Source organism: Prionailurus bengalensis, chromosome D3, assembly GCF_016509475.1.
Source record: "Prionailurus bengalensis isolate Pbe53 chromosome D3, Fcat_Pben_1.1_paternal_pri, whole genome shotgun sequence".
In the NCBI taxonomy this organism is placed as follows: Eukaryota; Metazoa; Chordata; class Mammalia; order Carnivora; family Felidae; genus Prionailurus; species Prionailurus bengalensis.
The window spans coordinates 78,602,905-78,625,104 of NC_057356.1; the positions used below are offsets into that span (position 1 = coordinate 78,602,905).

The 22,200-nt window shown below is 36.8% G+C and overlaps 1 protein-coding gene across 1 annotated transcript in view; it reads left to right on the top strand.

The window, feature by feature from the left end:
- The first annotated feature begins 18,783 nt into the window (after positions 1 to 18,783).
- Positions 18,784 to 22,200, top strand: part of LOC122470020 (glutamate decarboxylase 1-like) — a 32,240-nt gene continuing 28,823 nt past the window's right edge. The window contains 2 exon segments of the mRNA XM_043557183.1: positions 18,784 to 18,808; positions 21,331 to 21,447. Of these exon segments, the coding sequence (XP_043413118.1) occupies positions 18,784 to 18,808; positions 21,331 to 21,447 (142 nt within the window).

Below are 22,200 nucleotides of genomic sequence, written 5' to 3' on the forward strand. Positions count from 1 at the left end.
AGCTTTTATTCCTTTAGGAAAATGCCAAGCAGTACGGTTGCTGGGGTTGATGGCAAGTGGATGTTTAACTTTTCGAGAAACTTCAAGTTGTTTTGCAAGGTGACTGCACTGTGTTACATTCCCACCAGCGATGTGGCAGGCGCCTTGTTTCTTCACACCCTCCATTTGTCTTTTTGTCTCCATCTGTCTTTTGGAATACAGCCAGTCAAGTACTTGGGGAATAACATGTCATTGTGGTTTTAACTGGAATTTCTCAAATGACTCATGATACCAAACATCTTTTCAGGTGTTTATTCACCATTCACATACCTCTGGTGAAATGTCTATTCAAATATGTTCCCCATTTACAAAATTGGGTTGTTGTCTTCTTACTGAATTGTTAGTGTTCATTCTATGCTTTTAAATAAGTCCTTTGTAAATTATATGATTTGCAAGTCTTTTCTCAGAGAAGGTGGATTTTGTTTTTCATCTTAATGGTGCCTTTTGAAGACTATTATACTTTTAATGTTATATATTCAAGAGCCCTTTGCTTAACTGAAGTTTACACAGCAGATCCCGGAAGGTCCTATGTTTTCTAATCTCTCTCTTTGGCTGATGACTTCAGTCCATCTGTTTTTGTTTTTTTTCCTGTCAGAGTAGTTTTTAGGTCTATCTTTTATTTTTTTTTTTCATTCTTTAGTGTCACTTGTCAGCAGAGAGAGGATTCATGAGTTGAAAGGATATTTGTAATAATATAAGAGATGCCTTTCATTCTGTCGCAGTGGGTGCTTGGGTTTTTCAGAGGCCACATGACGGATATTGAGACAGGTAGAAGGCAGAAGTTATCTTCTCTTAAGTTGTAATTAAGGAGATTTGCAAAAATGTGAAACAATGGCACTCTTCTTAGTAGTTTTGGAAAACGTAGTTATTTTTCATGTAAATATTTATGTTAATATGTTTTATTTTTTCCAGCGAATTATCACACTGGAGGGGGTACTGAGACCCAAGTGTTTGAGAATTGCCACACTGCATCATGTTCAGTGCACTGTGGGCTTTGTTTGTGTGTTTATTTGTTTGAGTCCTGCTCAGGACTGCATGTTCTTTGCTTGTGAGGGCCCAGAGCTTTCTTTCATTTCTGAAACATCAGCCATGATCTCTTGTAACAGAATCTTTGCCTTTCTCTTTATTCTAGTCTTCTGGCTTATTTACTGGACTTAACTTGTTTTTAAGTTTATTTATTTATTTATCTTGAGAGAGAGAGAGAGAGAGAGAGAGACAAAGACAGAGACGGAGAGCATGCATGTGTGCAGGGGAGGAGCAGAGAGAGAGGGAGAGAGACAATCCCAGCCAGGCTCCACGCTGTCAGCACAGAGCTGGGCACAGGGCTCAATCTCACCAATGGTGAGATCATGACCTGAGCCAAAACCAAGAGTTGGATGCTTAACCGACTGAGCCACCCAGGTGCCCCTTTACTAGACATACTTAAACCCTCAGTGTGCTGTCTTCTCTACCTCTTTATCTCTATTGTAGTTTCATTTCTGTGTCTCTGTAATGTATCCACACATTATTAATGTAATAATGTAATGTGATTCTTCACACTGTTTTGAAGTTTGTTAATTCATCATTTGTTTTATTTTAATTTTTTCTATCTTTGTTGAGATGTAATTGACAAATTTAAAATGTGTACATTTACGGTGTATGCAGGATGGTTTGATATACACATACATTGTGAAATAATGACCACAATCTAGCTAATTCATCCATTACCCCGCATAGTTACCTTTTTTGTGTGTGGGGGGAGAAGAATTCATCATTAGCTGAGCTTTATCAAATATACTCTTTAATTTTTCCACTTGATATTTAATGATTGGGGATTCATTTTTAGAAATAATATTTGGTTCTTATGAAAAACTGGTTGTTTTGGTAGTTCTTTTTTGCCCATCAGAAAAATCTTCTATTTAGTGAATGTGATCCCTTTAAAATAAACTTTAATAACTTAATTGTTACAATTCTCAGAATATAATCTTCTCGTATATTGTGTCTATGGGTTTCCACTCATGGTGGGCTATTCCCTCATATTTGTTGCAGGTTGAGACTGGGGCTCATCATCTCTGGGATTTAACTTGGGAATGCTGCGTGGCTGGAGTGAGGAGACTGTGTGGCTCTAAGTGAGCCCATCTCCAATTTCCATCTTGAGGAGTTTTGCACTGGCTTCAGCCAAATCCTCTCCAGTTACATCCGTGTCCAGGGTTTACTATTGCATAAAGCTTTTTCATTGTTATTGCTGTCAAGTGAATTCAAATCCTAAACTAAAACATAGTCAGGCCTGTGGTTCTGAATTCTCAAAGGAGACTCCCCCCGCCCCCCCCAAAAAGAGCCCAGGATGAAAAAAAAAAACCATTTCTTCTTCTGAAGCTGGTGGACAAATAGTCTCTAGTTCGTCTTTTACTGAGGGTGAAAGCTTCCCGGGGTCTCAGTTTTAACTTGCAGCCTTAAGAAGATTCTATCCCTCCCAGTGTATTGACATCCAAACTCTTGGTTCCCGAGATGAGCAAAGGCTACTTCCTTTAAACTTCCTTCCTAATGATACAGCAGTGTCCACTCATGTGCTTGTCACAATTCTTCCCAGACCTGCAAAGATTTCCCCAGTTCTTTGGAAGGGCTCATGAGACTCCAAAGAGCATACTTGTGCAAGGCCTTTACTTAAAGGCAGAGAATGTGGTAGGATAAAAGAAAGAGAACGTAGCAAACATTTTGAAGTGATAGACATCTCAAGGGCAAGATGTCCAAGGGTCCTGTTCACTCCAACATGGACTGCACTGTGTCTCCAAGCTAAACCTCAGGGTCAGTGGGAGAAATCATGACTTTGTGAAAGCTCAAAGAGAAGCTTCCAAGGAGGCCCTTCAAGTAATCGAGTCAAGCTTATCAAAGCAGGTAGGCCGATTGCAAAACTTAGATAAAAAGCTGACCCTGGGAGCCACCAGGGAACTTAAAACAGGATATCCTAAGCAGTGAATCTTAAATCTGCTGCCTTGATCTTTGCTCAGAGTAAAAGCCAGACGTGCACACTTCTCTCGAGGTAAGGGACAAAGCGTTTCCATTCCATCTGAAAATCAACTTTCTCTCTCTTTTGTTGGTTCCTGGAAGTTTCTCTCACTTTCATGTGAGCTCAGTCATACAATTAAATGTATGATTGTTGTATTTTATTGAGAATTTAGGTGATTTTTCATAGGGGACTTTCCAAGTTGTCTCAACGTTACTTAAACCAGTAGTCCTTCATTATTTTTAACAATGGGAGTGACACAGTTCATTGCGTTTAGTATGTCCCAGTGGGCTAGAACCCTTTCCTGGGTCTGCACACTTTTTTGTTTCAAGATTTTATTTTTAAGTAATCTCTACACCCAACGTGGGGCTTGAACTCACAACCCTGAGATCAGGAATCACATGCTTTAACTGACTGAGCCAGCCAGGTGTCCCTAAACTGCACTCTGTATTGTGTGTCTGATCTTCTCTCCAAGGTTACTAGATTCTGTTTCTTATACTTCAGGCCACTGGCTGGATTGCTGTATCAAAGAACCATTTGCCATTTTACCCAACTTCCTGTTATTAGAACTTGGTCTCAATTATGCTTGTTTCCTCTTTTTTTCTTTTCTTTTTTTTCAGTCCTTGTAACTAGGACAGCTCCCTCATGCTACCTCTTGGCCTCAGAAGCCTCTTGCTTTCAAAGATCACCGCTGCTTTGATTGATTTGATTGATGGAGCATACATTATAGCAGCGAGTTTAAAAATTAAAGTTTCAACAGAAGCAAAAAGCATACTTTGATCTACATTTTTTCCTGTATGAAACAAATGTTTCTCTTCAGTCATTTATCTTGCTGGGAATTGAAAATTATACTAACAAAGAGAGATCCCTCCACATCAATATGGAACATGCATGTAGGATAAAGACCATAGAGCCAGGATAAAATTCTACACAATTTATATAGCAAAGCAGGTACAAAGTACACTTGCGAATTGAGGGAGCTATTTGTTTACTTAATTGACCTTCTCCCAAAGAATAATAAAACTTTTTTTATCTTCCCAAGAAACTAATGGTTATACACGACACTGTGCACCTAAAGATCAGAGGAGGGAATGAATGGAAATATTTTTTCATACATTTCATTATTATGCATGAGCCTCACGATTACCGAGTGAAGGAGGAAATAGACCCATTTCACAGGCTGCAAAGACCCCAAAAAGTTGAAGTGACTTGTTCAAGAACACGCAGTCAGCTGATGGAGTGTTATGACTCCTCTCACTTCCTTCCTCCCTTCCAACCAAACTTCCTTCCTTCCTACCTTGCTTTTTAAATAGTAAGTTGGAATTTATTTTTTTCTTATCAAAGTAGCACACAGGGATGTAAGATTGTCAAAATACTGCGTTTGGCCACTCTTCCACTCTTTAGTTTTCTTATATATCTTTTTTCCTCATTTTTATTCTATTTAGTTAAGTTCATTATAACTTTCTATACATGACTAAGCTTTTAAATTACTGCAGCATTTTCAAGGGTCTTTCTTATTATTGGGGAAATGGAATTTTCCCTAAGGGGAAATCATTATTAACTTGATTACCTTTTATCTGAAAAATAAAAGAAAATAATAAAGAATTATTTTCTAAGTCAGCTTTTTAAAGAAAGCTTGCCCACAACTGATTGAAGTAAGTACAATGTTAAGTATGCTTTGAGCTCTATATTATTGTTATAAATACTCAAAGTTATTTTCTTTATAGTTTTATCAGGAATTTTTTTTGGTGCTCATTGATTCTTTATCTATATCTTATATTTTATGCATTATATATATATATATATATGTGTGTATATTATCTGCATTACATATACGTATTATCTAGAATATGCCAAGCAGAGATTTTGAGTGATAAGTCTATAGCAATACATAAAGGAAAGTCTCAGCTTTCAAAGAACTTATACTTCTGTGGAGGAGAGAGATACAATTAAATATTTAATATCTTAGGTAAAATGCTCTGCAGTGGTAACAAACAGGAGGGCATTACTGCTGTGCTGCAATTTAAAAATAATAGGAATTTAGATAAATTTTCAAGTTTATGCAACATTGCTGCCAGCATACTGGTTTATCAGTCTTTTTAAAAATTTGTTTTAATGTTTATTTTTGAGAGAGGGAGAGGGAGACACAGAATCCGAAGCAGGCTCCAGGCTCTGTGCTGTGAGCATAGAGCCCAACGTGGGGCTCGAACTCCTGAACTGTGGGATCATGACCTGAGCTGAAGCCGGACACTCAACCAACTGAGCCACCCAGGCGCCCTGGTTTATCACTCTTAAGAGAAGCTGCAATGGAGTCCAGCACCCTCTCTATTAATAGCAATTATCAAGTGCTTTTTCTTATTACTATACACAAGTGCAACTCTGTGAACTCTGAAACACAAATCTGATAATGTCCTTTCCATGATAAACTTCGCAATGGCTTCTTGTATCCTACAACACTTTTCTCAAGCTTTTCCACTTGTACCAAAGGAACCAAAGCTTTTGCACAGGTACCGGAGTACCTCAGTGAGAGTAAAGGATACAATAAAGGGTATGATGACCAAGGCTCAAATGATTGTCTCAGATTGTGAAAGTACCTAAATGTTGTGTTTTGATATAAGTATACCAGCAGATTTGCACCCTACACATAATATGCTTAAAGTAATATTTTATTTATAATTATGTATTATAAGGAGAAAACCTACTGTCATTTCTTTGATTATCAGCGCAGTCCCGGTGCGTTTTGCCTATTAGTATTAGAAAATTGAACTGAGAATTGACATTTTATTTTCATTTCAGTTTAAATTTTAATTCTCAGATTTCATATTGCAGTGTTGCATTAATCTTTATTACCAAAATTGGGTAACATTCATGACACAGGAATGCATATGTAACATAATGGTCCTTCCAAATACCAAGGTTTTACTTTATCCTCTTTTTAGCTTTGCAGCTGTTAGAAAAAGGACCTTCAAGATAATTTATAATTCTTTACCGTAGCAGTTGTTTGAACTACCTTTGTAATAAAAATAAAAAGAAGGAAGGGGTGTTGGAAGAATATTGGAATGGTTCACAGAAGGAAGCATTCCAGAAAACAGGGCCACTCTCTTGCTGGGTGACGTGGGGAGATACCAGGGCCCTGGGGCCTCGACCCAGCCAGATGCAAAGGAGTTGCCAAAGGTTGTTGGTCTTGTCATGAGAAGGAATTCAAGGACAGACATAGAGTTGAATAACAGGAGCAGGGGAAGTTTATTAAAGCAAAAAGAATACTCTCGAAGTTTGACAGTAAGTAAACGAGAGAGAGAGAGAGAGAGAGAGAGAGAGAGAGAGAGAGAGATGCACACCCTGGGAGTTGGATTTCTTTTATTGACAGTTGTCAACTAGGCAGTGGAATATTCATTACTTGGGGTGACATAATGACAGAGTTTCATGCTATTTCTTCCCAATTTGGTCAGGGATTTCCTGTCATGGCACCTGCCATCCTGGACCTGTCAGGTTTGATCTGGCTTATTATGGAGCGTAGCCAAGATAGGCCTTGGATTTTCCCCAATAGCTGGCCATGATTTCCTCATTGCTGACCTCCAGGTCTTATTAGAACCTAACTACCTGCCTCCCCTAACAACTCTAGATTCCTTCAAGAAACAGAACCAGAGGTTGGTTGGATACAGAATTTGCTTTCTCTGCCTCTTTTTTTTTTTTTTTTAATGTTGTTCTCTGATAATCAGCTTCATTCACTCTGGCTGATTCATGTGGCAGAGAACACAATTACCAGCCGTCTGGGGTCAGACACTGATATGTTAGTGAAGTAAAGAGGTCTTTAGCACCTATTTCAATTAAAAAATTCTTGGGGAAGGGCTCTGACTGGTCTAGCTCGGGTTATATGCTCAACCCTGGATGAAGGACAATAGTCATAGGGTATGTGATTGATCAGGACTTGGGAGGTATGTTTGGTCCTCCAGGACCTGTGTGTTTGACATGAAGTGGAACAAAATATACCACCCCAAAATATGCCTCTCTAGTATACTGACCTTTTGAGGATGAGTATTTTTAAGAAAGAACAGATCCAAGAGAAGCTCTGAAAAATGTGTGGAAATTATTTTTCTATGAGACATTTACACATATATCTCCATTTATGAAGGTGTCTCCATCTCTCTACCAGAAAGAGGAAGGTGACTAAATCTTTTGAAACCCTTCTCGATAGAGAAGGCAATGGCTTACTCTACATAACCACCATACCTTTGTGTGTTGTGCCTTCCTGACGACTTCCCATAACTGGTCTCTGCTCCCTGCACCCCCAACATTTTCTTTTGTCTTTAGCTGGGTTGGGCCATCTGGATATCTCCCATTGTATAAAGGAGGTGTGCATGCTATATAGGAGGCGCATATATATAGGAGGTGTTCATTTTTCTCCTACTAATCTGTCTTTTGGTACGGGGGGTCTCAGCGAAGAATCTAGAAGAGTGGAGGGGAAATTATTTTCCCTCCTCGACAGACACATCAATAAATGTCCTTTGACTAAACCAATGTAGAAATGTAAGAAACACTCACTCAGCTATGGTTTGTAGGATTAGAAGAAAACATGAGTACAGAGAAGAAGTTCAGTTAGGAAGCTATTGAGATATTGTTGGCAGCTTAGAAGACGAATGAGGCAAAGATGTGATTAAAAGTTGACTCTTTAAAGTGGAACCTTGATGTGGCAGCTGCTATAGATATCTCACCTCTCTAATAGTTCATGTCTCTGTATAACCTAATATTTAGTAATTACGGCTTAAATATAATTCAGAGGGAAAAAACAAAAGGCTCTATGTTTAGCATTTATCTCAAGATTTAAGAACATAGATTTTATATTTTTTCTTTTACAGCAGGAAACATTCTTTAGTTCTTATTCAATAATAATACAAAATATGAAGATGGGACTCTTGATACTTGACTTTCCGTGGGTAAAGTTTATTTCTTTGGTCCTCACACCAGGACATTTGAACTGAGCTGATAGAACTTGCTGAAGTTTAATTCACTGTAGTTAATACAAAATAACCATCTACTACATTCTCAGCTGTGCACCAGACAAAGCCCAGTCAGACACAAAGCTGAAGAAGACACAGTGCTAGGGTGGGACCCCTGGGTGCCTCAATTGGTTGAGTGTACGACTCTTGATTTCTGCTCAGGTCATGATCCTGGGTGGTGGGATTGAGCCCTGCTTCGGGCTCCACACTGAGTGTGGAGCCTGCTTAAGATTCTTTCTCCCTCTGTCCCTCTTCCCCACTCTCTCTGTCTCTCTAAAATTAAAAAAAGTAAATAAATAAAGACAATGCTAGTTTACCTCAAGGAACTGATAATGTAGTCAGTGATGTAAAATGCATATCAATAATTATAGTGCAAGATATTTTATAAGCACTCTAAGGTAAAAACACAGAATAAAACTTAAAATACTCTGTGTTAATACTGAGGAAGCAAAAGATTATTTCATCTCAAGACAGTAAGAAGGACTTAAGGGAGTCCTGTAGGAATAAGTTGGACTCAAATAATAAAGGACATTTTGGGAAGACGTGCAAAGCTGAGTTAACAATTTAACAAAGCTTAATCTCTAATTCATGCGAGGATACTTTCACAAGGAAATAAATATACTTTGGACATGGGCACAAGACCCTATCATCTTGGATATATAGATATAGATATATAGATATATAGATCACACAGGAGACTAAGTCAATGAGTGTTAATGGGTGGATAGAAATCTACCTCGCACCCTAAAAACTAGAGAGATGAGAGATAAATGTACTATCCTCTGCTCTTTCCTAGTTAATCATCATCTCTGACAGTTTTCAAGTTTTCTAATGTATAAATAAGACTCCAACTAATACCTCATTTTCAAATGGTGTTCAATTATGTAAATCTCTACCTTCCATCTTTGCTTTCATTAGCATAGCAGGGCCCAGTGATTATAATGAGAGAGCAATTTTTTTCAACTATTCAAATGTCCTTTATTTAAAGAGCAAAAATTTTGCATAATGAACCTTCTACAAAGGATCAAATAGATCAATAATTCAGGTAATGTTTATGAGTTTATTCCTTTGTTTTGCAAGCCTTGCTTCTCAGTAGGTGAATTAATATGCAAATTAAATATTCATGAGCCAATCTGTGTTACTGGTTTATTTTGTGATATCCAGATGTTATTTTTTCCTTCTCTGTATTCAGTAATGATCACTTGAGATTCAAATGCAAACCCTAGGTGCAGTCGTCACACCTATACATCATTAAAAATGAATAATAAGGTGCCATATGTGAAAGCATTAAACTTATTGCTTCCTTTTAAATAAGACCAAACCATTAGGAATCTTATTTTCTACTTCAGAATAATTTTGTCTCCACAGCATTAAAGCTCATGAGGTCAGCATTTTATAATGCAGTAGCTCTGAAACTTTTTGGTCTGAGAATCTCTTTATATGCCTAAGAATTATTGAAAACCTCAAAGAAACCTCAAAGAATTTGTGTTATCTGGGGTCTAACCAATAATTTTAGCTGTATTATAAATATTATAAATTAAAATGGGTAAATTTTTAAATATTTATCAATTTATTTTAAAATAACAGTTATATTGGGATGTCTGGGTGGCTCAGTTGGTTAAGTGTCTGACTCCTGGTTTTGGCTCAAGATCTCACAGTTCTGTGAGTCGAGTCCTGCATTGAGCTCCACACTCATGGTGCGGAGCCTGCTCGGATTCGCTCTCTCTCCCTCTCTCTGCCCACCTTCCTCAAATAAATAAATAAACTTCAAAAATAAAATAAAATTTTATAATATATAGTCATATATTATATTAACAATCACATATATTAACATTAATAACATCATTTTATAAAAACAATCCTGTTTTCCAAAACCAAAATAAAAATAGTGCCACCGTTCACTTGTCAACCCACCAGACTGGCTTCTGGTCTCATATTTCTTTTTTTCTTCTTTAAATTTTTTAGTGTTTATTTATTTTTGAGCGGGGGGAGGGGCAGAGAGAGAGGGAGACACAGAAAGCAGGCTTCATTCAGGCTCTGAGCTGTCAGCACAGAGCCCGACACGGGGCTCGAACTCATGGACGGTGAGATCATGACCTGAGCTGAACCAACTAAGCCACCCAGGTGCCCCTCTGGTCTTATATTTCATTGCAACTTGTTTTGGCAAGGACAACCAATATTCTCTCTACTGCCAAATCCAACAGGCATTCCCTGCCCTTACAGTCTTACATGATTGGTTTTGGTTTTCTCTATATTTGCTTTCAACAATGAATTTTTTTTTAGAAAAAAAAAAACTTGAAGAAAACTACCTTTACTCACATGTTTATCATTTCTAACACTCTTCATTCTTTTGCATAGAGCCAAGTTTTTTAAAAAAATCTTTTTATCATATATATATAACCTGAAGAACATCCTTAATGTGTCTTGCAGGACTATCAACAAATTCCCCTCTGTTTGTGATGGAGAAAGTGGCATACAATTCTAGGTTTTAGTGCCTGCTTGTTTTCTTTCCGTATTTTAAAGAAACTTTTTCAAAAAATAAATAAATAAAAATAAATAAATAAATAAATAAGAAGTCTTTTCACTGCTTTCTGACTTACACGATTTTCTGATGAGAAGTCTAGTCGTTATTAACATCAGTCCCCTGTACATAACGAATCTTTACTTGGCTGTTGTAAATTTTTTAAATAACGGCTTTTAACAATTTGATATATGTTTTCTGGCATGGTTTTCTTTCTGTTTGTTCACCTTGGGGTTTGTTGAGCATTCTGGGATCTGTGGGTTTATAATGTTCATCGAATTTGGAATTTTTATAGCCATTATCTCTTCAAATATTTTCCTGTATCTCTTCTTTCTGGAACTCCAGCTAAGGATATGTTAAAGTGCATTATTTTGCTGCACATATCATTAGAATTTAGGTCATCTTTTCTTCAGCATTTTTTATCCTTTTGATTCAGCTTGGATAGTTTTTATTGACCTGTCTTCAAATTCATTAGTCTCGTCTTTTTTTTCCTATAAGCTCTAATATTCTATTAGGCTGAGCTAGTGAACTTTTTATTCCAGATATCTTAGTTTTTCAGCCTAGAAGTTCTATTTAACTTAGTTTTATTATTTCCATTTAGCTTTTTGTTATGTGCATGTCTTCTTTAAATTCTTGAATGTATTTGTAGCAGATATGTTTTAAAGTCCTTACCTGCTAATTTCATTCTCTCTGTCATTTCTGGTTCTACTTGCTGATTTTTTTTCTAGGTTGCAAGTCACATTTTTTTAATACTTCTTTGTATATTTTGTCATTTTTATTGAATGCTGGACATTGTGAATTTTTTATTTTGAATATAGATGTCATCCTTCAAAGAGTGTCAAGTTTTGGGAAGTAGTTAACCTACCTGTGGGTCAGAGTTACTTTCAAGTCTTGTTTTTAAGCATTGTTAGGTCTCGAGTAGCCTCTTATTCTGGGGCTATTTTTTAAAGTAAGTAAGTCATACTCTGTCCAATCTAATAGGCAACAATTTTATAATTTTAATGATTAAAATACTGATAATGTATTATCAATTAATTTGTCAATTATTAAAATTTAAAGAATGTATTAAAGGCACATTTATGTGTCCTTCCTTGATTTCTTTTGAGATTGACAATTTTTTTTTTCATCTGCCTAATGTCCATTTTTTATTTTTTCCCTTTGTTTCTTATTTGCAATCTTCATCACATCTTCATTTCCAACTTTGGTGATTTGACCTGGCTGGGAGGGACAGATTGACTCCAGGTCATATAACCTGATAAATACTGATAACCCTCAGTTCCTAAAAATACCGAAAAGTTAATTGCTTTAATTATCAATTGTTCTGTATATTTTTCATTCAGTTACTGGACTAAGTTGTCTCTAAATCGCAATTATTTGTAATGAAGTAGATACTATTTAGCTGTTTTTTGGTTTACATCATTGGGATAACTTGAGATTTGCCTTGATTTTCCAAGACTCCTGTGAGTCAATTAGCACAGATGTTATTTATAGATATGGTTCACTAAACCATAGGTTTAGGTTTAGGTTTAGGTTGTACTAAAACCTGTGAAATTCAACCTGGAATTATTTGTTCCTATTAAGTCCATATCCTAATGGCATTCTTCATAATGCAGGCTTTGAGAAAATGTGGGAAATTTTGAGGGAAAAAATACAAATTACATGTATCAACAAATAGAATGTAGAGATACAAATGGCAATTCATTCCCTCAATGTAGAGAGACATTTAGAAATGCCTCAACTAAGGCAGATAATTGAAAGAATTAACGTTGAAAGCAAAGAATGAATACTGCTTTACATATTAATATTTTACATTCAGGGAAAACCATACATTACCTGAAAACAATTTCAGATTTTGATAACAACACAAGGTCTATTTAGAAAGCCACCAGGTGGAAAGGAATAGTATGTTATGTTGTTTTAGAGAAATGAAGACATTAAGGTTGGAAGATCTAGTTTTTGCCTAGGGCCAAAACTCTGCCGTGATGGTTGTTGGTTGTACTTTGTTGGGCAAACCCTTTTAAGTTTTCCATAGGTTTCTATGCTGCGGATATTTTGCTAGAATTATACATCTGTATAAAGCAAATGGTGATTTGCAAAAATGAAACAAAACTCTTTTTTTCAACTTTAAAGATACGCTAATAAAAGAAAGCTATCCTGTAGTCTAGACACAATAACTACAAAGGAAAATGTATGGTTTCAAGTATGTTCTGTGATTTTTATCGATTCTCCTTTCAATGTGTACAAACAAGAAGTTTGCAAGTGCTTGTGGGAAAATTAAGCTGAAATGGGAGATCAAAGAATCACATGAATGTAAAGACCAGATAATGCATGAGTGATTTTCTCTCTATACTTTGTGTATTTAGAATATCATGCTTCCTGGTATTGTCAGAAACAATTTCCCAAAGATGAAAAGAAATTTTCCCAGAAGAGAGCAGTGACTTATGAAAACACATGAAGTTAAACCTGACAAAGTAAACACATATCAATATGTCTCCGGGTGTTTATCGAGTTATCATGTCTTTGTGTTCCGCGGCTTTAGCTGTTTACTGTATCTTCAAATTTATCTCTACTTTTGAACCCATATAAACCAGAAGTTGTGTGGAAAGAAAGGCTAATACATATGATCTAGGTGAAAGTAACAAATTAACCCTTCTTTGGATTTTTATAAATGTGTAAAATATTGAATGATATTAAGCACTGTGGAGGCATATAAGGAATTGAATGCTACTTTTTCTCATCTTCAAAGTTTACACAGTCTAAGAACTAGAGTATCCACATAGGTAAAGTTAAAAAAAATAATAAAACACCAGATAACAATTGTCACAGTCTTCTATGTTTTACATGTTGAAATTCCAAACATTTTTTATATCATCATCCAAATATATTTTTTTTCAATTTTAGTAGTTAATAAATGCATTAATGTGGGCAAGGCATGTAACTTTTTGTGCTTCCGTTTCCTTATCTGAAAAATAGTGCTACAGTATCTGCACATGACCTAGATTGTTAATTCTCCCCAACATCCATCTCATCTTTGTTTTCGTAATGGTCAACGTCCTATTCTCTGCTCACCTCTTTCCTGCCTTATGTACAAAGTGCTAACAAGGAAGATGTCCATCCAGCAGGAGACTATAATTTCTACCCTAACTTCCATCTTTATGTGGCCATGTCAGCTCTCTGGTCACATGACTAAGTTCTGACCAATAGGACCTACAGAAATTCTACATTACACCTCAAGTGACAGTCTAATTTCTCTTACTTCCCTTCTCCAATCCCTTGGTGTAGAATTCAGATACAGTGCCAACAAGCTAACTTTGTGGATGAAAAGTGGGCAAAAGCAATAATTTCCCCCCGTGCTGTCCAGTTAAGTGGCAACCAGCCACAGGTGGCTGTTCAGCACTTAAAATGTGATGGAAGACATGAATTTTTAATTTTGTTTGGCCTTAATTAAATTTAAAAAATGATACTCTAGTTATTGAAGAACTTTTAAGTATGTTTGAAAACATACGTAAATTAATCTACCGTTTTCAACTGAAACTTCCATGAAATCTAAGAATAGACCAAGTATTTCCCAATTAACATGTAATTAAAACACCCATTTAACATCTAATTGAGATTCGATGCATGTTTGAATTATAGTTTTGGATATAATAGGTTAAACTGAATGAATTTTTAAAGTTAATTTCACCTGTTTCTTTTTGTTTTTTAAAACTATGATTAACAGAAAATTAAAAATTATACATGTGCCTCACATATGTTTCTATGAGAGAGCACTGATCTAGGCAATGGAAAAACCGCAAGATAGAAGGAAGTCAGGTCTTTGGACAACTTCATGGACAGAGTAAAACAATAGCTCTGAGCCATTTACCCATTTGGACTTCTAGCAATAAATCTTCTAATTGGCTTAAGTCACTACTATTTTGGTTTCTATGAAAGCAGCCATATACTGTTTTAATTAATAAACTACTTCATAGAGTTTGGGGAGGATTAAATGAGCTAATCCTCATTAAAGGCTTAGAACAGATCATGTCACATGTTAAAGGTTCAATGCCTATAAATTATTACCGTTATTATATCTCTCAATTTCAATGAAATTTTCCACCCCCTTACAACTCTATATCATTTTATGTATTTATACAATATAGTGCCATCATCATTCAAATTCATGCATTTAAATTAGAATTCATATTGAAAATTTTGTCAGAAGGCATATGCTTCTGAATCTGTTCATCTCAAAGATGATAAATAGCTCGTACTCAAAGTTTTACTAATATACTTAATAGTTCAACCACCAACCTGTCACCATTGTTTCTACAACCATAAGGAAGCACAGTCATGTCACAGTACATCTCAAACCATTCTCTGGTTTTCTATTGCTCTAAGGATAAGCACTAAACACATTCATGTGCCCTTCCCACCTCCCCCAGGATTACTTCTCCCTGTTCATTTTTTGGGCCGTCCCATACTCTGGTTTTGTCTTATTTCTTCAGTTGGCATCTCAACATCTTGTGCATTTGTTTGATGCTTCCTTGAGTGTGTTCTCTTCCTTCATCACCTAGCTACATGATACTTACCCTTCGTATTTCAGCTCACATATCATCCTCTTTAGAGAGTCTTAGATGGCCTTCTAAGTCTTCTGCTAAATATGCACAGAGCACCTTGGTGGCACCTTCCTGTACCACCCTGTCCCATGCCTCTTCTAGAATCTATGATTATAATCTTTACCATAAATGTAGCACTTTTCCCATTATTAAAATATGATACTGTTTTCTGTCCATTACCCACTTTTCTCTTAAGTTGTAACTTCCTTAAGGGCAATACTGAATGTACATTTTGTACTTCCCCTCCCACATCAAGATGGAACTTTTTAATTATTATTATTATTATTATTATTATTTTAAATATAAGCTCTATGCCCAATGTAGGGCTTGAACGCATGACTCTGAGATCAAGAGTCGCATGCTCCACCCACTGAGCCAGCCAGGTTCCCCAAGATAAAACTCCTAATAAACACATTAAACTGCCAAGTAAACTATACAAAGTTGACCAATATTTGGTGTGATGATTCAGATAAAAATAAAGATCACTTCAGCTCAATGGTGGAAATAAGAAAATATAATTTTTTAGTATTTATTTGTTTATTGAGAGAGAGAGAGAGAGAGAGAGAGAGAGAGAGAGGAAGGGAGCATATGCACAAGCAGGGGAGGGGCAGAGAGAAAGGGAGAGAATCCCAAGCAGGCTCTGTGCTGTCCATGGAGTTAGAGGCAGGGCTCGATCCCATGAACCATGAGATCATGACCTGAGCCAAAATCAAGAGTCAGATGTTTAACCAACTGAGCCACCAGGTGCCCCAAGAAAATGTTTATGGAGCTACTAAGATGTGAGTTGGACTTGCTAAGATAGAATTCAGGATAGGGGTTAAGAGAGTGGATTTAGAACAAGAATGGCTGGGATTGAATCCCGGCTCTGCCAGTTAGCTGTGTGATTCTTGGCAAATAATGTGACTTATCGGTGCTTTAGGTTCTTCATCTGTAAAATGGAGAAAGGAAACAGCAGCGGTATCTTATAAGGTTTCAGGGAGAATTAGATGAGTCAATACAAACTTAGCTTAGAAGAGAGCTTAGAAGAGTGTATCAAGTACATACTAAGTACTTGATAAATATGTGTTAAATGTGACCTTTGGATTAGAAGAAAGGGAGAAGGAAGGCATTTAAAACAGGTGAAATTTCACAAACTGTAACGCAGGGGATTAAGAAAAGAGACTGACCTTCCTTTTGAGGTGCAATTTCTGTAAATGACTAGTAGGAGGTAAGGCAAAGAAAGGGTCAATGAAGGACTTGATAATATAATGGTTGGGAGGTCAGTGCACATTTCTGATCAGAGCAGTGGCATTCTTAAAATTATTTCGTGTTTGTTTTTGCCTGTCAGCATTGCCAGAGAAAAGAGACATAAGTAATCGTTGGAAGCACTTAAGAGGCCTTATCTCTTTTGATATCTTAAAGCCATGAGTAGGTATTAGTACGATGCCCACTTTATTGACGGTGAAATGGAAAAAAGGAGAGGCGTGAAACAGAGCAAGACAATAATAACGTCAAAATCACAGGACTTCTATGAGGATTCAACGTATGAAAAATACTTAGCTCCATACAAAATACGGCAAGGGTCTGGTGAAAGAAATCTATAGACTTTAATATTAGGATTGCTGTCAGTCAGAAGAGGGGAGCATCGCCCCCCTTTGCCTCTTTTTAGTCCTGTATCATGTCGTATAATATAAGAAAGCTTTCACATGCTTTGTCAAGAAAAATTGTGAGTTTTAATTTCAATGTGCCTGTGTTGTACAGGCATATAAAATTAGTGGGAGGTGAAACAAACAACAACACGAATTTCCCACGTTGGGGAGGGCCAGTTCTATGCTCCTATGCTCAGCAGATCTATAAACGAAGACCTAATTGCCAACAGCGAGGACACGAAGGGAAAAAAAATAAGTGAGAGCTAGAGAGCACTTCATGGCTCGAAACCCATTTCCTCAGAACAGGGATTGTTTGAGGCTTTTTGAACATAGCGTACTGGTGGTTATTGTGTGCGAGAGAGGACGGAGAAGGTGGCGAACTTCGGCGGGTGACCTTGGACGATGAGGTGAGTGCGAGTTCAGGAGTCATGAGAAGGGTTCGTCTTTACAAGATGATGCGACAATCTTCCTTAGTGGATGTCGCAACCCTATTCGAGCCAAGAAACTCTGCAGATGGTTGAAAGAAATGGAAGAGCAGCTCCTTGGGATTTATTTACTTTTTTATTTTCCCACTTCTATGCCACCTCTACAATCATCAGTTGATTCCTCTGGAAAGCAATGAAAGGAGGAAATGGTTTTCAAATCATCACACTTCTTTATTCTTGTTTGTTACAGCCTCTAAGTGAACGTCTTTTTTTTTTTTAATTTTTTTTTTTCAACGTTTATTTATTTTTGGGACAGAGAGAGACAGAGCATGAACGGGGGAGGGGCAGAGAGAGAGGGAAGCACAGAATCGGAAACAGGCTCCAGGCTCTGAGCCATCAGCCCAGAGCCTGACGTGGGGCTCGAACTCACAGACCGCGAGATGGTGACCTGGCTGAAGTCGGCCGCTTAACCGACTGCGCCACCCAGGCGCCCCTAAGTGAACGTCTTAATGAGGGAAAGGTTACAATAACTGGTTCAAGTTGGATTGGAAGTTGTCAATGGCTTTTGATAAGCCACAGTGTTTGTTTCTATTATTAGAATAAATTAAGTGTTACTACTCTTTTTATAAATTGCACCCAAATGCCTAGGATAGAAACCAAGGTATCCCAGGTGATTTTCTTATGTGAATCATCAGTGTTTTCCTGCTTTTTCCTTAACATGCTCAAACTTGCTTAACAATGAAAAATAGTGTTGACCAGCACATTATTCAAGAGCTGTAAATCCCACGGGATAATTGAACATTTGATAAATTCTGGAGGAAATGTGTCCTTGGAAATGGGGCTCAGAAGTGATGATCATTATGTATTTTTGGATTGTTTAAAAATGTTAAAAGTTTTGGGGGGACCTGGTGGCTCAGTCAGTTAAATGCCGACTTCAGCTCAGGTCATGATCTCGTGGTTCATGAGTTCAAGCCCCACAACAGGCTCTGTGCTGACAGCTCAGAGCCTGGAGCCTGATTCAGATTCTGTGTCTCCCTCTCTCTCTGCCCCTCCCTTGCTCTCTCTCTCTCTCTCTGTCTCTGAAAAATAAACATTAAAAGAGTTTTTTTAATGAAATACAATGTTAACATTTTCAATCCAAAGGCAAAAAGTAATACCTGTGTTAAAAGGGTGTGAATTGTATCATTAATATGACCATGCATATTTTTCATTTTCTACCCTGTAATGTGGAGTACCTAATACTTTACCCTGAAGATAAAAGTTGTAATTGTCAAAAGGGAAGTTGAAACCCATTCCTTTTTTGACATGAAATCATACTTTAAAAAAGCCACAATGTTTAAACACAAATACACAACCATCATCTTTCATTTAATTCTCTAAACAAAAAAGAGCATTGTATCCCTGCCCTTTTTACAAATAATGGAATTGCCTCAGATTTCTGTGCCATCAATAAAAAAGACTTTAAAAGAGCCTATATTATAAATTACAGCAGCTACACAACTTTAATGGTCAAGTTCTTTTCCATCACCTTCAAAGCACCCTCTGGCTCCACATATTCTTTTAAAGCAGATACTATTTTTTTTTCAAACAACATGGAGTATGGAGATACCCTGGCAAGTAAGTTGAAATTTTGTGAGAAGAAATGGGGATTCAACGGGAATTATTATTAACTGAAAGAGTGGGATTGGGGTGTTACTTACCAAAAAGTGCAGACTGTCAAACAAGTCTTACTTATCTTATATGATTATTAATCATGCATATTAATCATATAACACAAATTTTGACAAAAATACATTAGCAATCTTTGTCTTACTTAAATATTTAAAAACATTTTGTTTTGTTGAAATTTTGTTATTTTTGTTATTAAATATAAATTTAACCTAGTTTTAGGTTGTAGATTCAATGTGTGTTGAGCTATTAATGGAGTCATTCTTATGTTAAATCTTTTGGTTTTTACATAGTTTCTTTATAAACATTTGTAATACTATTCCATGTGTAGAATCTTTTTAACTTCACTTTTCTTGTGGTTTATGTTTCCTCTAATTCTTTGAAAGGAGTTATGTTTCTAAAACTTTAATTACTTTAGAATTTATTTATATTAATACGTATTATTCACTGTGTATAGCAGTGAACCTTTCGAAAAGCAATTTTCCTCTAGAAAAAATATTTTGCGGGGGCGCCTGGGTGGCTCAGTCGGTTAAGCGTCCGACTTCGGTTCAGGTCATGATCTCGCGGTCCGTGAGGGCTGTGAGTTCGAGCCCCGCGTCGGGCTCTGTGCTGACAGCTCAGAGCCTGGAGCCGGTTTCAGATTCTGTGTCTCCCTCTCTCTGACCCTCCCCTGTTCATGCTCTGTCTCTCCCTGTCTCAAAAATAAATAAAACATTTAAAAAAATTAAAAAAAAAAAGAAAAAATATTTTGCAAACAATTAACCTAATATATGTCTACCGGGCCAACATGTAATATGAAAATTTGTTTTTAGGTACACTGCATGCTTTGCAAATTGTCTCACGTTTCTGTCATTGGTGTCTTATACAGTTTTTTCATGATCAGGATTTTATTCTTTATGGGAAAAGCTATAATAGAACATTTTTATCTATCATACATAAACACATAAAAATGTTTAAACATTATATCAATGCTTAAAAACTAAACTGAATTATTTTTGCTGCAGTATTCAAAAATTCAGTCTGAAATATTTGGGGAGAGCTTATTTTATTTTAAGAAAAATCCATTAGAACTGGAAGAAATTAATACTACTAAGCTTATAAAAGCAAAACTATAAAATTTACCTAGAAACCATTTTCTGATTACTTCATGTTTTCTCCACATCTAGCTACAAGTAAACAGCTTGATATTATGAATTCTAGTCTATACTTTCTTTTTTCTTCCACATTGTCCAGAACATTAAAAGATACCTAAGAATGGCTTGTTTGCTTGATTGGATGTTTGGTTCAATATTTTTATTGAAGAGGACCTCAGGACATACTATTTTTAAATTTAATTTTTAAAGGATAACTTAATGGTCTTTGGATTCAAACATCTGTCTATCAATTCTAATTCCACCATATAAGCTCTTTTTTTTTTTGTTAATCATAATAGCATTTCTATCATAACTATGTTATGAGGATTGAATAGAATAATATATGTGAGATTTCTGGGCCATCATATGAGTTCAAAAAGTATCAATTATTACTATTACTTAACTTCTTTAAATCTGTTTATCTGCGGGGCCCCTGGGTGGCTCAGTGGGTTAAGCATCCAACTTCAGCTCAGGTCATGATCTCATGGTTCGTGGGTTCGAGCCCTGCGTCGGGCTCTGTGCTGACAGCTCAGAGCCTGGAGCCTGCTTCAGTTCTGTGTCTCTGTCTCTCTCTCTGTCCCTCCTCCACCTGTGCTTTGTCTCTTCTCTCTGTCTCTCAAAAATAAGTAAAATTTAAAAAGATTAAATAAATCTGTTTATCCACATGCTGAGAAAAATGTGCTTATATTGTAGGACTATTGTGAAGATTGAAATGTGTGCAAGGCATGTAGGGCTCTTAATATATAGTAGACATTGTTACATACAGTTAAAAATGTTAATAGCAGGGGCGCCTGGGTGGCTCAGTCGGTTAAGCCTCCGACTTCGGCTCAGGTCATGATCTCGCGGTCCGTAAGTTCGAGCCCCGCGTCGGGCTCTGTGCTGACAGCCCAGAACCTGGAGCCTGTTTCAGATTCTGTGTCTCCCTCTCTGACCCTCCCCTGTTCATGCTCTCTCTCTGTCTCAAAAATAAATAAACGTTAAAAAAAAATGTTAATAGCAGGATCTCATTATGAAATAAGAATCATTACTTACAACTAAACCATGAGAGGTCTTAATTACTAAATTCCTAATCCTGTACACTAAATCGATATGAAACTAACAATCACAAATTGTATCATTGGTTCTCTATATGGTTATAAAAGAGCCTTACATGATTTCAGTAGTATTTCTGCTTCTCCCCAGTTTATAGCTACCCACCAGAGATCATGTGTGAATATAAATAAGAATTTCAATCATTAAGCATTTCTTGGAAGCGTCTGTGTGGCTACAGATAAAAGCAGTAAATACATATTTTCAGCATGTTTTAATAATCAAAAACTATTTAATTTTTTAACTTAGATAAAGAACAGCTGAGAAAAAAATCTGGTCATGCTTTTCAATCAACTGAGAAAAATGTGACAGAAGGGGCTCACACTGAGGAAGTAATGATGAATTTATCAAATGCTTATGCTTCAGGTATGGATGTCATTAACAAATGTTATGTTTCATTTTTTAATAAAAATGTTATGTCATGTACATATTTATTGAAGCCATTGTAAGGTCCTTAAGATTTGATGCTTTAACTTACTTTTTTTAAAAAAAAATTTTTTTTTTCAACGTTTATTTATTTTTGGGACAGAGAGAGACAGAGCATGAACGGGGGAGGGGCAGAGAGAGAGGGAGACACAGTATCGGAAACAGGCTCCAGGCTCCGAGCCATCAGCCCAGAGCCCGACGCGGGGCTCGAACTCCCGGACTGCGAGATCGTGACCTGGCTGAAGTCGGACGCTTAACCGACTGCGCCACCCAGGCGCCCCTAACTTACTTTTAAAAGTGCAACTACCTGGGGCACCTGGGTGGCTCAGTCAGTTGAGTGACCGACTTCGGCTCAGGTCATGATCCTGAGGCTCCTAAGTTCAAGCCCCGTGAGGGGCTGCTCCGAGCCTGGAGCCTGCTTCAGATTCTGTGTCCGCATCTCTCTCTGCTCCTCCCCTGCTCTCTCCCTCTCAAAAATAAATAAACATTAAACAAAATTCAAAAAGTGCAATTACCAGTTCATTTATTTGACAAGGCAACGATAAGGTCCATCTAGGGGATCTTGAAGGTTCAATTACTCCAATGGTGTGGATCTAAAATGACTTTTTTTTTTTTTTTTTTTTTTTGGTGAAAATTGTTATCCAGTGAAACTTGGAATGAAGATTCTGAGTAAGATTTGAACACCTGCTACTT